The sequence below is a fragment of the Sturnira hondurensis genome, unplaced genomic scaffold (genome assembly GCF_014824575.4).
Source record: "Sturnira hondurensis isolate 20B ecotype Veracruz unplaced genomic scaffold, ASM1482457v3 Scaffold0009719, whole genome shotgun sequence".
NCBI lineage: Eukaryota > Metazoa > Chordata > Mammalia > Chiroptera > Phyllostomidae > Sturnira > Sturnira hondurensis.
In genome coordinates this window covers 3,243,870-3,264,230 of record NW_028082350.1, presented here as the reverse complement: position 1 = coordinate 3,264,230, position 20,361 = coordinate 3,243,870, and the positions used below count along the sequence as shown (strand labels likewise).

At 45.7% G+C, this 20,361-nt stretch overlaps 1 protein-coding gene across 8 annotated transcripts in view; it reads left to right on the top strand.

Moving 5' to 3' along the window:
- TMPRSS4 (transmembrane serine protease 4) overlaps positions 1-19,913 on the top strand; it is a 33,824-nt gene extending 13,911 nt beyond the window's left edge. Inside the window, exons 2-13 of one of the 8 annotated variants that reach the window (XM_037057490.1) lie at positions 1,321-1,354; positions 4,750-4,863; positions 7,635-7,790; positions 8,787-8,916; positions 11,452-11,538; positions 12,468-12,508; positions 14,711-14,870; positions 16,129-16,295; positions 17,068-17,166; positions 17,353-17,495; positions 18,776-18,925; positions 19,343-19,913. In XM_037057490.1, coding sequence (XP_036913385.1) covers positions 1,321-1,354; positions 4,750-4,863; positions 7,635-7,790; positions 8,787-8,916; positions 11,452-11,538; positions 12,468-12,508; positions 14,711-14,870; positions 16,129-16,295; positions 17,068-17,166; positions 17,353-17,495; positions 18,776-18,925; positions 19,343-19,354 — 1,293 coding nt within the window. In that variant the 3' untranslated portion in view covers positions 19,355-19,913. The other 7 variants (XM_037057489.1, XM_037057496.1, XM_037057492.1 and 4 more) reach the window with 7 other exon arrangements.
- The last annotated feature ends 448 nt before the right edge of the window (positions 19,914-20,361 follow it).

Here is a 20,361-nt window from a genome sequence, read left to right as displayed (position 1 = left end):
ATTTAAACTTTATATAAATGAAATGCTTGTGTCTAGTCTCTTTTCTTCATTATTATGTCTGAGATTCATTCATTTAGCATTAGTTCCTGTCCATTGCTGAATTATATTCCATTATATGAATATACCAGTGATTGATGTCTTGGGGTTTTCCAATTTTTAGCTATTATGAATGAAGCTACTATAAGCACTCATGTACAGGTTCCTTGCTAGGTATATGCACTTGTTTCTCTTGGCTATAATTACTGGGTCATGGAATCATAGAATAGTCATGTGTTTAGCTTTAGTAGATTCAGACAAACTATTTTCCAAAGCATTTCCAAACCAATTTACACTCCCACCAACAATGCATGAGAATTCCAGTTGCTCCACATCCTCATCAACAGTGTTATCAGCCTTGTTCATTTTAGCCATTCTGGTGTCTATATAGAGATATTTCATTGTGGTTTGAACTTGCACTTGCCTAATGAGTAATGATACTGAGCATCTTTTGGCACTAATTGGCCACTGGAATAGCCCTTTTGTGGAGTACTATTCAAGTGTTTACAGAACTACATCTGTAAAAGAAGACAAATGGCCCAGGCCAGATGGCTCAATTGGTTGGAGAGTTGTCCCATATACCAAAAGGTTGCAGATTTGGTCCCCAGTCAGGGTGTGTATAGGAGGCAACCAATTGATCTCTCTCTCTCTCTCTCTCTCTCTCTCTCTCTTTCTCTCTCTTTCTCTCTCTCTCCATTCTTCTCTTTGTAAAATCAATGAAAACATTTCATTAAGTGAAGTTTTTTAAAAAGTGGACAAATGATTGACAAAATAGACAGTAAAGCAGAATCATCTTAAGAAATTCAGCAATACACAGAACAAGCCAGCAGGTGGTCATTTCATCAACTATTTGCTACAATTAGTAAACTAGTTGTACCAGAACATACAGACATATAACTGAATTTTATATTTTCTTTTTTTTAAGATTTTATTTATTTACCTTTAGAGGGGAAGGGAAGGAGAGAGGGAGAGAAATATCAATGTATGGTTGCCTCTCATGTGTCCCCTTCTGGGAACTGGCCTGCAACCCAGGCAAGTGCCCTGACTGGGAATCGAACCGCGATATTCTGGTTCAAAGGCCTGTGCTCAATCCACTAAGCTACACCAGCCAGGGCTGCATTTTATATTTTCAACCAATTATTTGGATGTCACAGAGATCCTTCAACTTAGATTCAGCAGGGAGAAGGGAATGCAGACAAAGAACCAAGAACCTCCCCTGGCCTGTTAGCCCCAAACTGAGAGGTTTCTCCTTCAATTCACTGACTGTTTTTCATTCAATTACAGGATCCTGACAGTGATCAACCCCTGAACAGCCTTGGTAAGCTCAGTTATCACATAGATACTAACCCCTCTTGCATGGCCCTCACTACTACTTCCAAGTGTTAAATACTATAGGAAACATCCATCCACCCATCCACCCATCATACAACACTATTAAACAACTATAAGATCCAGGATCCATTCTAGAACTAGGAAGTATGGTCTCTGGGGAGAAAGGACCAACAAACCTAAAACCCCAAGAGCAGTGATTCTTTAATTCACTCATTCAATTACTCATTCTCACATTCATTCAACAACATTGTGAGAGGCTGCTATGTGCCAGGCCCCGGGCTGGGCCCAGGGACACAGTTGTAAATAAGACAGCCAAAGTCCTTGTCCCTGAGGAGTTTACATCTGACCATGCTACCAAGAAAAAACTGGGCAAAAGTGTTTTCACTGGTAGAATAGAAAATAGCAGGATTTGCCTGACTTATAGGAAAAAAGTAAGTGAATAGAAAAAGTATTCCCAAATTTAAGGATTTTTTTTCCTCCCATTTCATTTTCTTAAACCACTGATACCTACTTCTCATAGCCTGCTGCATCAGTAAAACAATTGAGCAGAGCGAACTAGTATGATCAATAAAGAAATGACCAATCTCACTTACTTTGACAGTTTATTATTTCAGGGCTGCAAGTTAACAATTATCACAATGATGTAATCTTCAGCAAGCTTTATACTTTGGAATTTCAGATATCAATAGGCCAAAGTTTCCCATCTCTCCCAGGTTGGAGAGATGTCCTAGTGCTCTCCGACCTACCTGAGTGAACCTGAAAACTACCAACCCAGAAAACAAGTTAAATTTGCTACCAGTGCCCATGGTGAAGGGTGCTGGGAAGGGGGAGATTAGTGCCAAGTGATCAGAGATAGTGTCATGGGTCAGACAGACTTTGACAAAAGCCCTATATGTGTAAGCTGTCAGAAAACAGAAGGAAGGGACGAGGGTCTCAGTGGTAGAGGGAAGAGCAGGAGCACAGGCTCAAAGGTAAGCATGAATACAGGCTACACGAAAACCAGAAAATGAACCTGTCTACATAGAACTAGAGATTGGCAAGGACTAGCGGCAGGAAGCCCCCTTAGCTAGGAGAGTCAGGCTAAATTCCACTGGCTTTGAAAGTCCTGAATAGAGGTGGTCCAGATATAGAGGTCATGGGGACCCCTTGAAGTTTCTTGAGCAGGCAAGTGACTGGATGAAAGTCTGGCAGCGCTGGGCAGGACTGGCTACAGTAAAGAACAGTGGCAGGCAGGAAGGCTACTCGTAGTACAGAGGGTTCGTTAACTTAAACCAGTATGACACAATATACCAAGAAATCCACCCCTTCATGATGATGTTCTCCCTGAGAACATCAGAGAGACAGAGATATTAAGCCCTGGACACAGGAACTCATCAAGAGGCTCCCAAAAGATCATTCGTCTTTGAGAAAATGAGACAACCTCATGTCCCCAGAGGCAGGTGCTCAATAAATAAATCATGCATGAATGAGTGAATAAAATGTCACCATGTCCATGGCCACAGAAAAGAGGACAGTTTGAACACTGACTCCTGGAACCTTAAAAGCAACATCTGCTAACATTATTGGTGACCTACTATATGCCAGGTTCTGATAACAACAGGTAATGCCAGCCCACATCTTCAGGGCCTGCGCTTTGTGTCTGAGATTTAAATTCTCCCTTTGGAGAAAACACACAATTTCCTATGCTTTCCCTATCAACAGGTTCAATGATATCAGTACTTACTGCACACCAGGCTCTGGAAGAGTTCCATTCCCTGATTTTGAAGAGCTGAGGAAAGTGATAGAGGCAGACATAACTAGCCATAATAATTAGAGGCAGAATAAAATTAGGCCTATAACAAAGATGGAAAGGATGTGCTTAAGAGAATGGGCAAAGAGCAATTTCTGCATCCATTCAACAAATATTTGTTGAGTGCCTACTGCAAACCAGGCACTGTTCTGGACACCAGGGACTTGGCAGCGAACAGAACAGAAAACAATCCCTATCTTCATGGAGTCTTCATGTCAGGCAGGGATGGGAGGATATAGAAAAGACACAAAAATAGGTAAAATATAGAATATATTAGAGGAGATATGTTTTGGGGGAAAGAAAAAAAGCAAGAAAGAAGGATAGAAAATTTTGGAAGATTGCCTTTTAAATAGGGAAGTCAAGGAAGACCTCATGGAGAAGTGACATTTGAAGAAGAATTTGAAAAGTGAGGGAGCAAGCCATGTGGAAGTGACCAGGAAGAAAGCCTACTGTTTTCTAGGGATTCTCAGTCTTACTGTGACTCCTGCCTTAGTTCCCCCTGGAAAAGTCCCCATAGAACCTCCCCTGCTTATTACCTGCAAGAAGAGGAGACACAGGAGAACATATCTTTCTCTGATGCTTCCTGAGCTTTGTACCATCTCTGTGGATAACAATGTGAAAAGAACAATACAGTTAGTATGACCACTGCTTTAAATATCAATAGGCTCCTGCCTGGTCTCCCAAGTTCCAAACTCTTGTTTTAATCCATCTCCTCACTGATGAAAGATGCATCTTGCTAAATATTAACATGATCATATATCTCTGCTGCTCATAGCTTCCCAGGGCTTCTCACTGCCTCTAGGATAAAATCCAAACCACTAGAATTCTATTCGAGACTCTCTACCCACTGACTTTGCCAGTCCTGCCACCATATATAACATGCTGCCACCCACCTCAGATCCCAGGCCCACTAGGAGCTCACAGTCCCTACCCCCAGGTCTTTGTCACCTGGTCCAGCTCCTCCCTCTCCCATATTCACGTACAGAGGCCCATTCAAGTGCTTTGATGTGTCCAGAGTGTGACAGACACTGTCAGCTGTGTCTCTGTTTGCTTCTCCCCCAAAATTATAATCTCCTTAAAGACAGGGACCATTCTAATGACTTGCTGGGTTTTTAATTAAGTTATAGATGAATTCATTCACAGGTACTTATTAAGTCTCTACTAAACACGTACTGTGATAGAGGCTCTGCCCTCCTCCAGCTTATCCTTAAATCAACAGATAACTAAGGGAGAAGGATAAATGATAGTAAAATGAATGGGCCATGCCTCTCCAGGGCAGAAGCAAGTCAGACTGGATAGGGAGAAACATCCTAAAACACAGTAAGATAATCAAGGAAAAAAACACCATGGGCTGGACACTCATTTGAAGGGCCCTTGTGAAATAGAAAAGCCTGGGTAGTACAAGAAGATTGGTGGCCATGTGCTGATGAAGCTATGCCTATGCTGAAGGAGTAAACCCCCCAACACTAACCAAATTCTCCCCAAAGCATTTTTGTGGCTCAGTGCCAGGGGACAGAGGGCGGGAAGATTATGGGCCTTGGCAGGGGAGGTCTCCAAGTGCTCTTCCCAGGCTCTTCCCCTCTACTTCACAGATGTTACCCCTCTACGTAAGCCTCGCACTTCCCTGGAGACCTTCAAAAAAGTGGGGATCCCCATCATCGCATCACTGCTGAGCCTGGCAATCATTGTCATCGTGGCTGTCCTCAGTAAGTGGCAGCCTTCACACCCTCATCAATGCCCCTACCTCCACCTTCACCCCACAGTAAGTGGCAGCTTCCCCTCACCCCTCCCCTACCCTCATTCAGAGTGACACTCTCACCCTCCACCCTTCCACCCCACCAGAGTCATAGGCTTGTGTTCTGCATAGTGCTTTGTATCCACATGTATACATCCCCTGCTTTGAAGGGAGCTTCCACTAAGAAAAGAGAGGATGAACTCAGCCCCCCATCCATCCCAGATGGCTTCTATACCAAATGATTTCTTCTATAGAGAGAGCACAGTTGTACATGTTATGAACCCACACAGGTCATTTGCAGGAGCAGCCATTCCCCCTGCCTCCTCTGTCCCATGTCTACAAACTGGCAGCTGAGTGGATCTGAGCAGTTTTACTGGCTAGAGGATCAGGGAGCATTTCTGCTCATGAAGAGGAGATAAAAAAAGAGAGGAGGCATCAGGAACCACCCAGGCAGATAGCACCCCTTCCCACCTTTAGCTCTGTCTTCATCATGGTCAGTACCTGAGACCCTGTGGGATCTTGGGCCCACCACTCTATGACAGAAAAAGAGTAAAGTGCGTGAGCAGGGATTCCCACAGTCCCTCCCTTTCAGTGCCCACATCCTGTGATTAAGTCCTGGCCTTCATCTGCCCCATAGTCATAGCAGGTTTTTGCCCACAGCTTCACACAGGGAGTAAGGAAGAAGGGATACACTAGGAAGTATCTGAGACAGGGATCCTGGTACTGTCATTGACTACTGTTTAACCTTGAGTAAATTCCTCAACCTCTCTTAACCTCAATCTTCTCACCTATAAAATGTCCTGCCTCCTTCAGAGGGACATTAGAGGATCAATGAGGTTATATGTGTAAAGTACCTGGATAAAAACCGGGTTGTGCAGAAGGGTAGGCCATCGTGAAGTGTGCAGAGATGTAACTGATGTCACATATTTGCTAACTGTCAGGGATGGGCTTTTCAGGAGCCTGCACTTGTAACTGTGGTGGTAGTCCCACCAGCCACAGCCACCATCTCACTGAGGACACTCAGAGATCATCTGGTTCAAGCCCTCATTCTCCACTTGAGCACCTAGGCTCAGAAAGGAGGCATGGCAGCTGGGGATAGTTGAGACAGGCCCCCAAAACCCTAGTTGAGCAGGTCCATTTCCACCTATGGTGGCAGAAATGCAGATCCACAACACAAATGCCACCAGATCCATGAAAGCCCTGTAGGGTATGAGATACAAAGAACCCCAAATCATTTCTTCTTGACCATGGCTGGTACAGTTGACGAAAGTGGTAGTGTGTTTACAGAAGCAGTAGCAGACTTGCCATCCTAAGCCTCTTTTGTTCAGACTAATATTAAAATAAGCTTTCTTTCTGAGCATATGCCCCACCACAGTGGAGAACAAAGAAGATCCAAATTTACCCATAGGAAGCCAGGGCAGGTTTAGTGCATAATTTTGAGCTGGCCTCTCCCAATTGGGCTCTCCCAGTGTGGTTTCCATGTCCTGGACCCCTCTGGCTTTGAGAACCAGAGTGGGTAGCCTGAACTCCCAGCCTGGGTGAGGCTCCCTCAACTGATGGCTTCTAGGGTCTCAACTGGTAGCACAGTGTCCTGGCTTTGTCCCAGGAGGCTAGAGGGATTCTGCCTTACCCAGGCTCCTGACCATGAACTTAAATCTGGAGGTCTAGGAAATATTTGGCCTGCTCCTTCTCCCTTGCTTCACTCACACCAGGAGAATCAAAGCCAGCAGGTAACATCCTGAGATCCCTCAGGGAAGATGTGGAGAGACAGCAAAGAGCTTTGGAGCTAGACAGACCCTAACTGAACTCCTGGTTCTACCACATAAGTGCCATGTGGCGTTAGGAAATAAACCCTAACTCTCTAACTTCAGTTTCCTGATTTTTAATGTAAGTTTAATAACAGCACATGCCTTCTAAATTTGTGGTCAGGATTATGTGAGGATCATAGAAAGCTCTTAGCAGTAATAAGTGGGGCCAGGGGGTGCTGTTCATCAGACTTGCTGCTTCAGGCCAGGGAGAGTTCAGGGAGGCAGGAAGAGCACTTCTTGCCAGGAGAGTTTAGAAAAGTATTGAAAGTTGTGTTCCCTGAGGAATTATAAACACTAGACTCATTCCCACTACCCAAGAGAGCAGAGAAACAACAGAATTTGAAGGCAGCAGGCAGAAGACAAAGCAAAACACCAGCCTCTCAATGAGTCTTTCAACTCCACATGAAAACACCTAATCCTAGAACTGCACTAGATAGTTATGAGCCACTTTCATAACCACCAGCTCACCAAATGTTCTTAGTAACCCTGTGAGATGGTGTCATCATCTCACTGTACAGATGAGGAAACTGAGCCCCTGAAAGGGTAAGAGATTGGTCTAAAGTCATGCAGCAGGTGGCAAAGCGAGCACTCAGGTCTTCAGACTCCAGACCCAGTGTGTCTCCTCCATTATCAAAGTCACCCTGCCAGCACCTGGCAGTCAGAGACTAGGGTGAGGGACTGTTACCAAAGGGCTCCCACACACGTCTTAATTCCTCAGCTACCTTTAGGAACAAGACAGATTTTATTGTCTCAAGTTTATAGATAAGTAAACTGAGGCTCAGGACCAAGTATACCAGCCACTACATGGCAGAACTTGGCCAAGAACCAGTATCTACCTGTCTCCAAGCACAGTATACCTTCAGAAAACACAGCCTCTTCTGCCCCTGGACTTGATCGTCAGTCTTCTATGCTCTTCCCTGCCCTTGCCTTCCAGTCAAGGTGATCCTGGATAAGTACTACTTCCTCTGTGGGCAGCCCCTCCACTTCATCCCCAGGACACAGGTGTGCGATGGCCAGCAGGACTGTGCCTCAGGAGAAGATGAGCAGTACTGCGTCAAGAACTTCCCCAACAATGGGCCTCCAGTGGCAGGTAAGTCCAGGGGCTGAGGGACCAGGTAAATGGGCTCAGCAGGAAGTCAGCTCAGGTTTCATTGCTCTACTGCATAATACCTTCCACCTGACTGTCAGTTTCCATCCCTAATGTAATGTTCTTGACAATAAAATCATATCTACTAGATCCCAGTACTTAGTGTATAGCAAACACTCAGTAAATATCTGGTGAACAAATGTGCACCAAAGGAAATCAGAAACTATAACTGAGTCTGCCCCATTTCTGTTGTACCTGGGTGAAACTGAGGCAGAGACATGGATTAGATGACCTTGAGAAGTTCCCTCCTGTCTGTTATGTCAAGAAGACCAGAATATACAGGAAGGCCACTAATTAGTTACTGGTTATTTCTATTCATTTGACAAGTATTTATTGTAACATGCTATGTAACAAGACTGAACTAGGTCCTTCAAAGAAATATGAGGTGTTTAAACATAAAAACCCATGTTCTTTCCTAGACTGGGCTAGCCCCACTTGATCCATCTAGCACCTGGGCTCTGAAAAAAAAAAAAAGACAGCCTAGGCTATGGGTGATGGGGGCTTCTGAGGAGAAGTGACTTCTTGCATATTTGCTTTCTTAAAAAAATCAGGTGCCTAAGCATACTTCTCATTCAACCTCTCCCATCTACCCTGACATGGAAAAGGGGCAGGCTCCTCATTGAGAAGTTTCCCCAGGCCTTCAAAGCTGTGTGAACCGTGTGTAGGGGCCATAAAAATAAAAGGAGGGACTATTAATAATTATGCCAGAGCACCGGGTCAAAATGAAAGTTGACCCCAGGACATTTGATCACCCTGTTTTCTGTCAATACAAGGCTCAAGCAAAGCTAAATGGAGGAGCTTCCCTTGAGGTCAAAAGGGTTGATGTTCTGTGATGCTCTCCAGCTCTGAGTATGGGGAGCTTGGCTGGTCTCATGAGGAATTCTGAGGGAAATGGGCCAGACAGGCACCTGTAGCTGACCCAGCTTTCCCCCCTTCCAGTCCGCCTCTCCAGAGACCGATCCACCCTTCAGGTGCTGGACCCAGCCACAAGGAACTGGGCCTCTGTCTGTTTCAACAACTTCACGGAAGCTCTGGCCCAGACAGCCTGTGGGCAGATGGGCTTTGACAGGTACCCAGCCCAAGCCTCCAAAGGCTGTTACCTCACCCCTAGGACCTCTCTCCTTCATAGTATTCTTTCCTTTTTTGCCCTTCTTCCCCATTTTCTTCTCCCTTGTCTCCTTCTTTTCTAAAAATATTGGTGTGGGAGCCAGTCAAAATTGCTGTAATTCCAGCACTTTCACTTACAAACAACATGAAGTTAAATCTCTAAAACCCTGGTTTACTCAAGAGTTATCTGGAGAAGTAAAGTCAGCACCATAGAATAAATATGAGGTCCCAGTGAGAGAATGTGTGCTCTGCCCCCCTCATGCACACATACACACACACAGGAGTTCCACCCCTTTGCAATCCTCTCCTTCCTTTCCTCCCTGCTCCTTCTTATCCTTACGCTATGCATCCCTGCCCAGAAGACAAAAGTCTTATTGGTGAAAATTTGGTTTAAACAAACCTGATTTCCTTGGGGTCCCATCTGCAATCCCAGCTCTCAGCAAATTCAAAAGCAGTTCCAGATTTTTGACAATGAAGAAGAATATAATTATAATAAGAATAATTAGTATTATATATTTATATTCATTTGATCTTGGCAAAAACATTTTTAAAGAAATTATCTATTTTAGAAATAATTTTGGAGAAAGTAAATAATTTCCTTGGGTAATAGCTTGGAGGGAAAGGGCTGGAATTGTGCTCAAGAACAGTAATTCCTGGGCATCAGGAGTTCTAGAAGCATTTCTGTTACTACGTTGGGTCATTCTATCTTCCTGCAAGGTTTCATGTATAAAAGGAGGAGGGGCAGTTGAGCCTAACTGGAAAGGATGGGGAAAATTTCATGTATTCAGATGCAGAGTGAGACGATCTCTCCCTGGCAGGCCCCAAGCTTCATGAATCTAAGAAATGGACACTCAGAAACTAGGCAGACACCATCAATCAACTGCAGAACTGTGCCATCCACCCCTAAAGCAGCCTCAAAGTTCTCTTCAGTAAATGCTCCAGGCAGCCATTACTGATCCATCAAACCTGTTTGCCCTCTGCTCTCTGGTGAACAGGCTTCCACTGCTCTCAACCCTTCATGGGGTGAAACTCCCAACACCCTCTGGAGAGGATACCCTGCCATCTTTGTTTTTGAGGAAAGCTGGGAAGGCTTGCCCTGCCCCTGCTATTCTCCTCTTCTCCTGCAGCCACCCCACCTCCATGCTACGGTCCAGCCAGCTACAGAATCAGCTGTACCCCAGCAAGCAGGCTGTGGCTTAATTATGAAAATAGGGTGTCCCTCAGGGCTGTTAAGGTAATAGGCTCCCGTAATCTTTGTTCTCTTGGAGCTCCAAACTACCCGGCTATGGAGCACCTACAAAATCAAAGCTGGTCAGAAGTATTCATCAGGATGTAATCAGTGAACGGAAGTTAACTTTTCTGGGACTGTCCATTTCTATCATTGTACCCCCTGGGTCTCAGATTTCTCTACTTTTCTTCTTCCAACTGGATAGAGGGTCCCCCTTGTCCCAGCACCACAAAATTCTAGTTGGTTAGAAGGGGGGACTCTAGAGATCATCTGGTCCACCCACCATTTTACAGAGGGGGAAAGTGAGGCTTAGAGAGACCCAGAGAAGGGGTGTAACCTGTCAGGCTAGTGTCAGAGCCAGGACAAGCACCTGGGTCTTGAGGGCTCTTAACACAAAACTGAGTACTGTTAGGCTCTAGTCCTCCCAGTTGTAGTGCCACCAAGTAGTGTCAGATTCCTAGCTGGAAATGTGAGAATTATCATTTCAGCCAGTGCCATGGGTTGGCCTGAGCCCTGCATGCAGAGCTTGTACCAGTGTGACTGGGTAGGGAAGGATGCAAGGGATGGAAAAGAATAAAGGAACAATTGGAAATATGGGATTAATCAGGGAAGCCTTCCTGGAGGAGAAAGACTTAAACCCAAGGTTTGAAAGGAGAGAAACATGGATTAGCAGTAAGAAAAAATGAGGGTGGTCCAAGTGAGAGAAATGTTTGTCTCGACTCATGTGAAAATTGATCTTGTCCTGCCCCATCTCCAAATGGACTGTAAATGTACCTGCCTTACAGAATTCAGACTTGATGCCTCAGAGAATCAAATATCCACATTCCAGTGCCCTCCAAGGTAGAGGGAGGGCTCTTCCTGGTTCTTCCCAGGTTCTTTGCCTCCTTGTTCATTTTGCTGTGAAACAGAGGAAACTGCTGCAACACTTGAAATAGGGACAGAGCTGGGAGTTAGAAAAGCGTATCCCTAACATTTCTTCAAAGTTCTGGATTAAGCCTCCCCACCCAAGAACAAAAGGCCACAACAGCATTGTGCCTAGAGTTGAATCCTGGAGTGCCAAGGGAATGAATATCTGATCATATAGCAAAGCAGGCACCACCCTCACTGACCAAGATCACCTCCACCTCCCTGCCATGCCCCACCGGGCATCCCTGCCACCCTCTCTCCTAAATGTGGGCTAGTCCCACTATCTTGTTCTAAGCTCCTGGCCTAACTCACATCTCTCTCTCTCTCTCTCTTTCCTGACATGAGTGGCAAACCCACCTTCAGAGCTGTAAAGATTGGCCCAGTCCAAGATCTACATGTTGTTGAAATCACAGCAAACAACCAGGACCTTCAGGTGCAAAATTCAAGTGGGTAAGTGAGAGGACATCCTGTGGTGCACAGAAGGCTCACACATGGAGATGCCCTCAGGGCTGTAGCCAGCCCAGGCACAGCAGGGGCAATGTAAACCAGATGACAGGAAGAACTCCTGGACAGGCAAATTGTTAGATACCAAGAGTGGAGAATCACATTTGTGAGAGACTTCCAGTGTTGACTCTTCTTTAAATACAATGAACGGCTGGACAAACTGTGCTTTCCAGCACAAAGGCCACCTTGGTGGTCTTTCCACCAGTTGAAGAGCAACACCATTTATTTTTCTGCTGCCTTATGTTCTCTATTAAGCCCAACAGGGAATAATCCAAAGGCCACTTAGTCCTTCCCTGCCACTCATCCATGCCCCTGTAAGACCTTTCCACACTCCCAACTCTCCAGAGCAGAGACTGCAGGCCTTTGTCAATGGTCTCTTCCTATGCTTCACTACAGTGAATTAGAGCATGGCATCTAAATGAAAACTGTCACCTGCAGCAGACAGGCTCAGAGAGGATTCTGGCTTCTTAACATTCGAGGATGTTACTGAGTACTGCTTTTTTCTCAAAGAGTAAATCTTGAAAAGGACAGGGATAGGAACAAAATGATCATTTGCCTAGAATTCATTGAAATCCCATTCTTGTCTTCGGCAAGCCAGCAGAGCAGCAGACACTGCTCCACGCTCTGCTCTCTTCCATCTCAGGCTGCCAAGAGCCCAACGTGGCACAGTTGCTTCTCACTGGGGGGGTGTTGAATCCAAGCAAGTTAAATCAAATTAAACTGAGTGACAGTGTAGTTTCTATACAGCCTCCTATGCAGATTCCATATTTCCCAGACTGGGAGGGGATTTGACGCAGTACTGCCAAAAGACCTGAGTTCCTGCCTCCCAGCCAAGGGAGGAGCAGAAAACACAGGGCCCTGTGTCTCCCTTCCAGATCCTGTGTCTCAGGCTCCCTGGTTTCCCTGCAGTGTCTTGGTGAGTATGTCCCATCTCTGAGGGTTTGGGTCCTGGGCCAGCAATGAGCATGACAAAAGACATTCACTCTCATTCCTAAATCTCTCAGACTCCAAGTTTCATTCTGTTCTTGTCTAAACCTTACTTCTTTGGGCCTTGGACTTGTAGGTCAGTGATCCTTCAAGTGATTGACATTTAGAAACTTCCTCCTACCATCCACACATAGCCCCACAATCTGAATGGAGAGAGAGTAGGAAACTGGAAAGGGTAGGGTGGGGCCCCTACCCCTCTCATTCCTGCTCAGGGCCCACATAACTTCTTTTGTCACAATCAGCTCAGTTATCTAAGATTAGATTGCCCACATTCCATTTAGCAAAGAGTCACTGAGTTTGTGTCTAACACTCTCAGGTGCTGGTTGGAAGTAGAAAAGTAAAAGAAGTGGCCACTATCCTCAGGAGCTAATGATTGAGCAAAGAGAGAGACACAAGGCCACATGTGGAAAGTACCAAACTGAGTAGAAGTCACAGCTGACATGCTAAAGAGAGAGCTGCACAGTGGTTCAGGAGACCTGAACACCAGTCCTACAGGCTTCCAGGGTGACCTTGAGTAATTCACTTGACCTCTCTGAGGTTAATTGTCCCAAGAAGCCATTTAGTCCAACTTCCCAGGAGAATCCCAGGAGCCCCCCACTTCCAGCCCTAACAGAAGAGATCAGAAAAGAAAACAAGCATTGTGGCCCAGCTCACTCTATCAGCCTCTTCGGAGAAGAAGCAGAGCCCAGAAGGATGGCTGGAAATTAGACAGAAAAGAAGTCCATCATCACTACTTTTCAAGGTCAGCGGTATATGTACTTCCTTTTTGGACATTAAAGCTTTTAGTCATTATCATGTGACCTCCCCACCCCACCCCCCCCACACACAATAGCTACTGTGTGTGAGTTAACACATGATAATTAATTAATGAATGAACAAACAGTCATATCACCTGATGTGCTGAGCTGACTAGCACTGAAGTTACAAAGAAGCTTAGGTCACAGACACTCCCTTGAGGAGCCTTAGGTCTCACTGAGAAGATAAGACAGAAGTGTGACAATAATGAAAGGCTGGCCAATACCCAGGGCAGGCTGTAGAAAGTCCAAGAGAGGGAACTCCCCAGGGAATGAGTGGCCAGGAGGTAGTGCCAAGCTAAATATTGAAGAGTGAACTATAGGCTTCAGGAGGGGAGGGACTATGTCTGTCTTTCTGTCTTGTCTGTCCTTCACTCTCTTCTTTATCCCTGAGACACAGTAAGCAGTCAGTACCAATTTGCTGAACAAATCAGTGATTTAGATAAACAGAAGAGGAGGTAGTATCTCATAGATAGGGGCTTCCTTGAACAAAAACAAAATTACTTTTTAGGGAGCTACAAGCAGATTGATTTGGCTAAATGGAAACTTTGTGTAAGGAATGCAGGAGGCTACCAGGAGTTTAAACTTCCTACAAACAAAGAGGGGTGCCATAGCGCCCTGATTGAGTGAGCGAGGTAACGTAGAAAGCATTGTTTGGAATTCAATGGTGCTGGTGAAGTTCCTGGCTAGCGTAGGCTTAGAAAGGTTGGTAGCCTTTCCCCTTTAAAAGCCATGGGGCAGTGACTGCCAGAAGATTGAAGAGGCTGAAAACAGGGCAGGGAGATGGAACTGGAAGTTTTTATATGATTTCCAGAGTCAAATATGAAAGCCAGGGCAGTGAGATATGAAAGATAATAGGATGTCAAATTGGGAGACTCACTCAGAAAGGGGAAAGAAACTTAGAGAAAGGTGATTTTAGGATGGAAAGAACCAGTTTTTGAAACTTTCTTCCCACTGCTGGCTCCCAAAGCAGCCTGTGGGTGTCTCTTTACTGTTACTCAGTGGGAGTGGCCTGGGGACACTCTACATGGGTGGGACTTTCATAATTCTGCATCACTGTTTAGTTTGAAGGTCATAAATTCTCAGCACAATGGATGTACCCATGTTCACAATATAAACTCCTAAGCACATCCAAAACCGAAAAGAAAGGAGGGAGATTGGAGGAAAGCCTGTAGTCTAGGACACTTAATATCTCCCATGAATCATTCAAAATTGGCCTGATCCCCTTCACCACCAGGGTGAAGCCTGCTCAGGATAGATTTTGCACTCTAAGGAGAGGCAGCCCCATCTCTCAAGAGCCTGACTCCTGCTTTCTCCCTCCTTCCTGCTGAGCCCAGCCTGTGGGAAGAGCCTGAAGGCCCCTCGGGTGGTAGGCGGGGAGAAGGCCTCTGTGGATTCTTGGCCTTGGCAGGTCAGTATCCAGTACAACAAACAACACATCTGTGGAGGGAGCATCCTGGACCCACACTGGATCCTCACAGCAGCCCACTGCTTCAGGTAAGGACCACTCTACAAGGAGGGAGGCCTTGTAGGAGCCAAAGCCATGGAGGAGCCCTGACTAGTGTGACTCAGTGGGTTGGTCATCATTCCACAAGGCAAAAGATCACTAGTACAATTCATGGTCAGGGCACATGCCTGGGTTGCAAGTTCTGTCCCCAGTTGGGGCACATGCAAGAGACAGCTGACTGATGTGTTCTCTCCCTCCCTTCCACTCTCTCTAAAAATAAATAAATTAAATCTTTAAAATAAAAATAAAGAAGCCATGAAGGAGCCTGAGTGCCTGGCTCCCTATCTCCTGACTTGTGTTCTGTGGCCCTCACTCCCCTTTATTCTGCCCTCAAAAACTATGTCCTAGATTGTGGCCACCCCAATAAGATGCTAGACATAATATCCCCCTCACTGAGGGTCTGAGCAGAGGATGGTGGTCACCAAGCTTGACCTCTTCCAAGTTAGAAGCCATCAGAAACCCAGTGTCTTCAGTTCACCTCATATTATTCACTCCACAAAAGCTTTGTCCATCTTCCTGAGAACTCTCTCCCTCTTTGCTAGTCTTCCAGGAAGTGCTTCTAGGGTCTAGAGTCACTGCCACTCCCTCACTATGTCCAGAAACTTAAGGGAAAATAGTATAGATTTCCTGACAGGCCAGCAGAGATGTCTGCCCCTACCCCTGGGAAGGACCAGTTCCAGGACTTCTTTACTTTTATTAATTCATTCATGCAACATCTGATGAGTCCCTACTAGGGACCAAGCATATTATGAAGGTCCATTGCTGCCTTGGTGGAACTCAGAGTCTAGGCCAGTGATTCTTAAATGTTTTTGAGAATCTGATGAAAGCTATCAACCTTTCCTAAAAAAGCATCTAGTGTCAGAAGGAAGGAAGACAAGCACATAATGTAAGTGGCCACAGTACCACAGCAAGTACTGCATGAGTGCCAATGATAATGAACAGCATTGCAGATGACAATGCCAAGACCCCAAAGCTCAGGCAGTGGGAATGGCCCCTTCCCCAGACCTCCAGTTAGAAGTTTTCTTCAGTAGGTTCCACTGGAGAAAAAAGATCAAGTAGCCTTTTAGAATTTGGTCTATAGTGGGTGATTCCTCAGACTGTCCCTTCTCTACCACCCTGCCTTCACCATCATTACCTCCTAAGGCAGGAACCTCTAGCACCCCAATCCCCAGGGCCCTGGGGACCTAGCCTTCAGCAAGGCCTACTCATGCTTGGCTCAAGCCCTAACCCCACTGTCTCTGGCCCCAGGAAGCATCTTGATGTGTCCAACTGGAAGGTGAGGGCTGGCTCAGACAAAATGGGCAACTTCCCATCCCTGCCTGTGGCCAAGATCTTTGTCACTGAGCTCAATACCACATACCCCAAAGAGAAAGACATTGCTCTTGTAAAGCTGCAGTACCCACTCACATTCTCAGGTAAGAGGTGGCACCTGGGAACAGAGCCCCTTAGGTTAGATTATATCCCCACTCTTCCACCAGCTCATTAAGTGGCCTTGAGCTCACTTCTCCTCTTCTCCTCTCAAGACCTCAGTTGTCCATTTATTTCCAGCAAATGTACCAGACTAACACCAGTAATGCCATGAGAACTCCTCCAGCTGTTAGCTGACATCCCACCCCATTCCCTGCCAGAGCTTCTGAGGTCTGCTGTTCTCTCCGTGTAGAGCATCTTAAGTGAGGATTATAAATTCATCCAGTCTTGGAGCTGTGAATTCATCTAGTCCATCCTCCTCCACCAACCAATGCCAAGAACCTATACAGTATCCTGCCAAGTGGTCATTCTACCCATTCACTCTCCTTCAGTGTTAGGGAACTCACTACTGTTAAGGCAGCCCATAGAATCTTACAACATCTCTGTTAGATGGCTCATCCTTATACTCTATTTAGATCAGCATTTCCAAATGTTGATTCTTGGGGAAAAGAATGTTCTATTCTCAAATAAACATGGGAAACATTTTTATACTTTAGCTCTCTTTTTTGGAGTACTTTAGTATATTAAAGATATGAGAATTTTTAATTTTTTAAATAATTAATTTTATTGTGTTTAACCCACATTTTCTAAACATATTTGACCACAGAACACTTTTTCTCCTGCCACTTCTATTAACATCCTATGGAAACTGTGTTACAAAATGCTTAACCACCAGGCTTGCTGAACATTGGGTCTCCTCTTCTTCTCTGCTCCTGGCAGACACAGTCAGACCCATCTGCTTGCCCTTCTCTGATGAGGAGCTCGCTCCAGCCACCCCACTTTGGGTCATCGGATGGGGCTTTACAGAACCAGGTGGAGGTAAGTTCTAGGCTCAGGATCACAGGGCAGAGAAAGCAGCAATCACAGGTAATGGGAAGGAGGGTCATCCATCAGGAAAATACATCCTGGAGATCCAAACATCAAGGTGCCTGATAACCTAAAGTATTATCCTGGACTGGGGGAGAGAACAAGGGTGACAATGTGAGTATGTTTTCAACCTCCCAGGGAAGATGTCTGACATACTGCTGCAGGCGTCAGTCCAGGTCATTGACAGGACTCGATGCAATGCAGAGGATGCCTACCAGGGGGAAATTACCAAAGAGATGCTGTGTGCTGGCATCCTGGAGGGTGGCGTGGACACCTGCCAGGTGAGTCCTCCAAGGGTCATGAGGGAATCCTATGGATAAGTATGTAGGTTCTAGAGAGACAAAAAATTTAAAAGCTGAATGCCACACACAAAGTCCTATTGAGTACCATATGTTTGGTACTCAATGTCTAAGGAAGGGGGAAAGGGAGAGAAACATGGAAAGAAGAATTATATCAGCTAAAGATAGGAACAGATAGATGGATGGATGAAGACAAAGATTTTAAGTGTGTGTATATATATATATATATGTATGTATGTATGTATATGTGTGTGTGTGTGTGTGTGTGTATACACACACACATATGTCACATACTAAGATGATGTTACTGTCCTCACCTACCCTCCCTTCCCATCATCTAGAGGAATGAGTCTCTTGAAGACAAGAATTCCAGGTCATTTTCTCTGTAACTGTCTTGAAGCTCCTGAACCACACTAGGGAAAATTTATCTCATGCTGGATGAGTCCTAGTGCTAGGTCCTCTCACCCCACCCCAGAGGATCTTCTGAGATATTCTCATTAAACCCCTGAACTTACTCCCACCTCCATTCTCAGTCATTCAGTTCTTTCACTCAAGAGGCATCTCTTAGTTGGGTCTTGAATGCCAGGTAAGTGCTGGACTTGGAGACAGTGCCTTTCCTCAGGGAGATCACAGTGGAGGACAGGGGCACATAAACAGTAGTTTGGCCACCATGCTATTGGGTTTTGAGAGAAGAGACCTCAAGGGTTATAGGTTCTGGGAAGACAGACACCCAAATAAATGAACTTTTCATTATCTGATATTTTTTATCTGTCTTGTATGATTGTTTATCCCCTCTTTCCCTTTCTTTCTTTCTCTCTCTTCCTCTCTCCATTTAATTCTAAGCTTCCTGAAGGCAGAGATCTTTGTTCTTTTCATTGATTGAACCCAATTATCTGGAACACTGCCTAGCATCAAATAGGTGTTCCATGCATGGTTAAATAAATTTGGGAAATACAATATTATATGAAGATAACCAGGCTTCCTTGTTACAGGGCCCCTTAGAGCCTTCAGTCTGCTGGTATGAGTTGTGGGTCTCCAAGAGAGGGGCTATGGGTACACCCACGACTTACTTGAACTCCAACAGAACTCTTCTGCCCCAAAAGAGAAGGACATTCTAGGCTGCAGGGACAGTCTGAGCAGGTGGAACGAGGCAAGCCAGCAGACAGAGATGGGGCAGTGCAAGGAGGGGAGGAAGAAGAAGCCCACCCCTCCACCTTACCCCACCTGCTCTACCCAACAGCCTCTGCTCTGCCCTCTCACAGGGTGACAGCGGTGGGCCCCTGATGTATTACTCTGACCTGTGGCAAGTTGTGGGCATTGTGAGCTGGGGCCATGGCTGTGGGAGCCCAAGCACCCCAGGAGTATACACCAAAGTCACAGCCTATCTCAACTGGGTCTACAATGTCCGGAAGGTGAGCATGTTTGTCCTACCTATTGTGCCTTCCCTTCCTTCCTATACTCTTAGGACACCCAGTCATCCTTAGGTTTAATTTAAATGGCTCTGAGACCTTTTACATCCCAAATAATTTTCTCTACCAGTAAGTAACAGCCTGGGCTTCCACCATTAAGAGCTGAAATTGCTTAGATCAGAAATTCCCATTAAATGCATACACAACCATATCATTGTCTATTTTCTGGCAGAATGAGACTATCTGATACTTTCCAGAGAACAGATTCTGATGAGAAGGAGGGTAGAAAGGCTTATGAGACTTCCCTACAGGGTAGAGAGAGGAGCAAAGAGATTCAGGAAAGGAAAATAAATTGTGCAGACATCACTGTTTTGTCCATTTTCAAATCATGACTCTCTTTTCATTGGTCTCTTATTCTAGTCTGAATCATGATGCTGCTGCCCCTCTGCAGTGCTGAAAACTGCTTCCTCCCTGTCGTGCCCACCTGGGGACGCCCCAGAAGCCAGACACAGAGCAAGAGCCCCCTTGGGCACACCTCTCCACCCACAGCCTCAGCATTTCTAGGTGCAACAAAGGGGCTCCCATCCCTTTAAGATACCCCATAACCCACACACACTCAAGATGAAGTTAGGAACCCCAGTACAGCCAACCCCCAGTGTTCCCAATATCCTAAGGAGGGAGACACAGTTCACTGAACAGGCCAGCCTCTGAGCTAGTCTCAGAAGGCACTGCTGAGCTCAGAAGGATCATCCCCACTCCACTAAATAGAAGTAGACTCTCTGGTGAGAGCCCAGATCACCAAAAGCTGGAATGGAGGAAGGAAAGGGTCTGAGCCAGCTTTCTCTTTCTCCACCCATCCCCAGGTCTACCTGGGCAAGAAACCAGTTTTAATGTAAAATGCACTGTCCTGCTGTTGGCACAGCTACCCATATTTACTGTTGTTGTTATTGTTACCTATATGGCCACTTTTATTAAACAGGTCTGTCAAGTCTGTGCCATAGTTTGACTGGGCTGCTTAATAAGAACTGAGATAGGACTATTGAACCACAATCTTTCTTCTTTGGCCTGAGTAGGGACAGGCCTTGGGGAGACAATTAATTCTCAGAATAGAGGATTGGAGAAAAGGAGACATAGAGACCAGAGCTGCTGAATGGGAGCAATAGCGAGCTGCAGACTGGGGAAGCCACAGTGAGCAAGTCTCTTTCCCACTCAGGCCATCTCCTATTGCCCTCCTCCCTTCCTACTGCCTGTGGTATCAGCCATGGGCCAGAGATGAGTGACATTAAATTATGGACCCCCGGGTGGCTTGGAAAATATCACACACCTCTAAGTCCTAACTTCTATGTATCTAGTGAGCCCTGGGTATGGTTTTTATCATTCATTTTTTAAAAAGGTTATTTATCACCAGCCAGGTATGAAGTGGTCCCCAAGACGGGTTC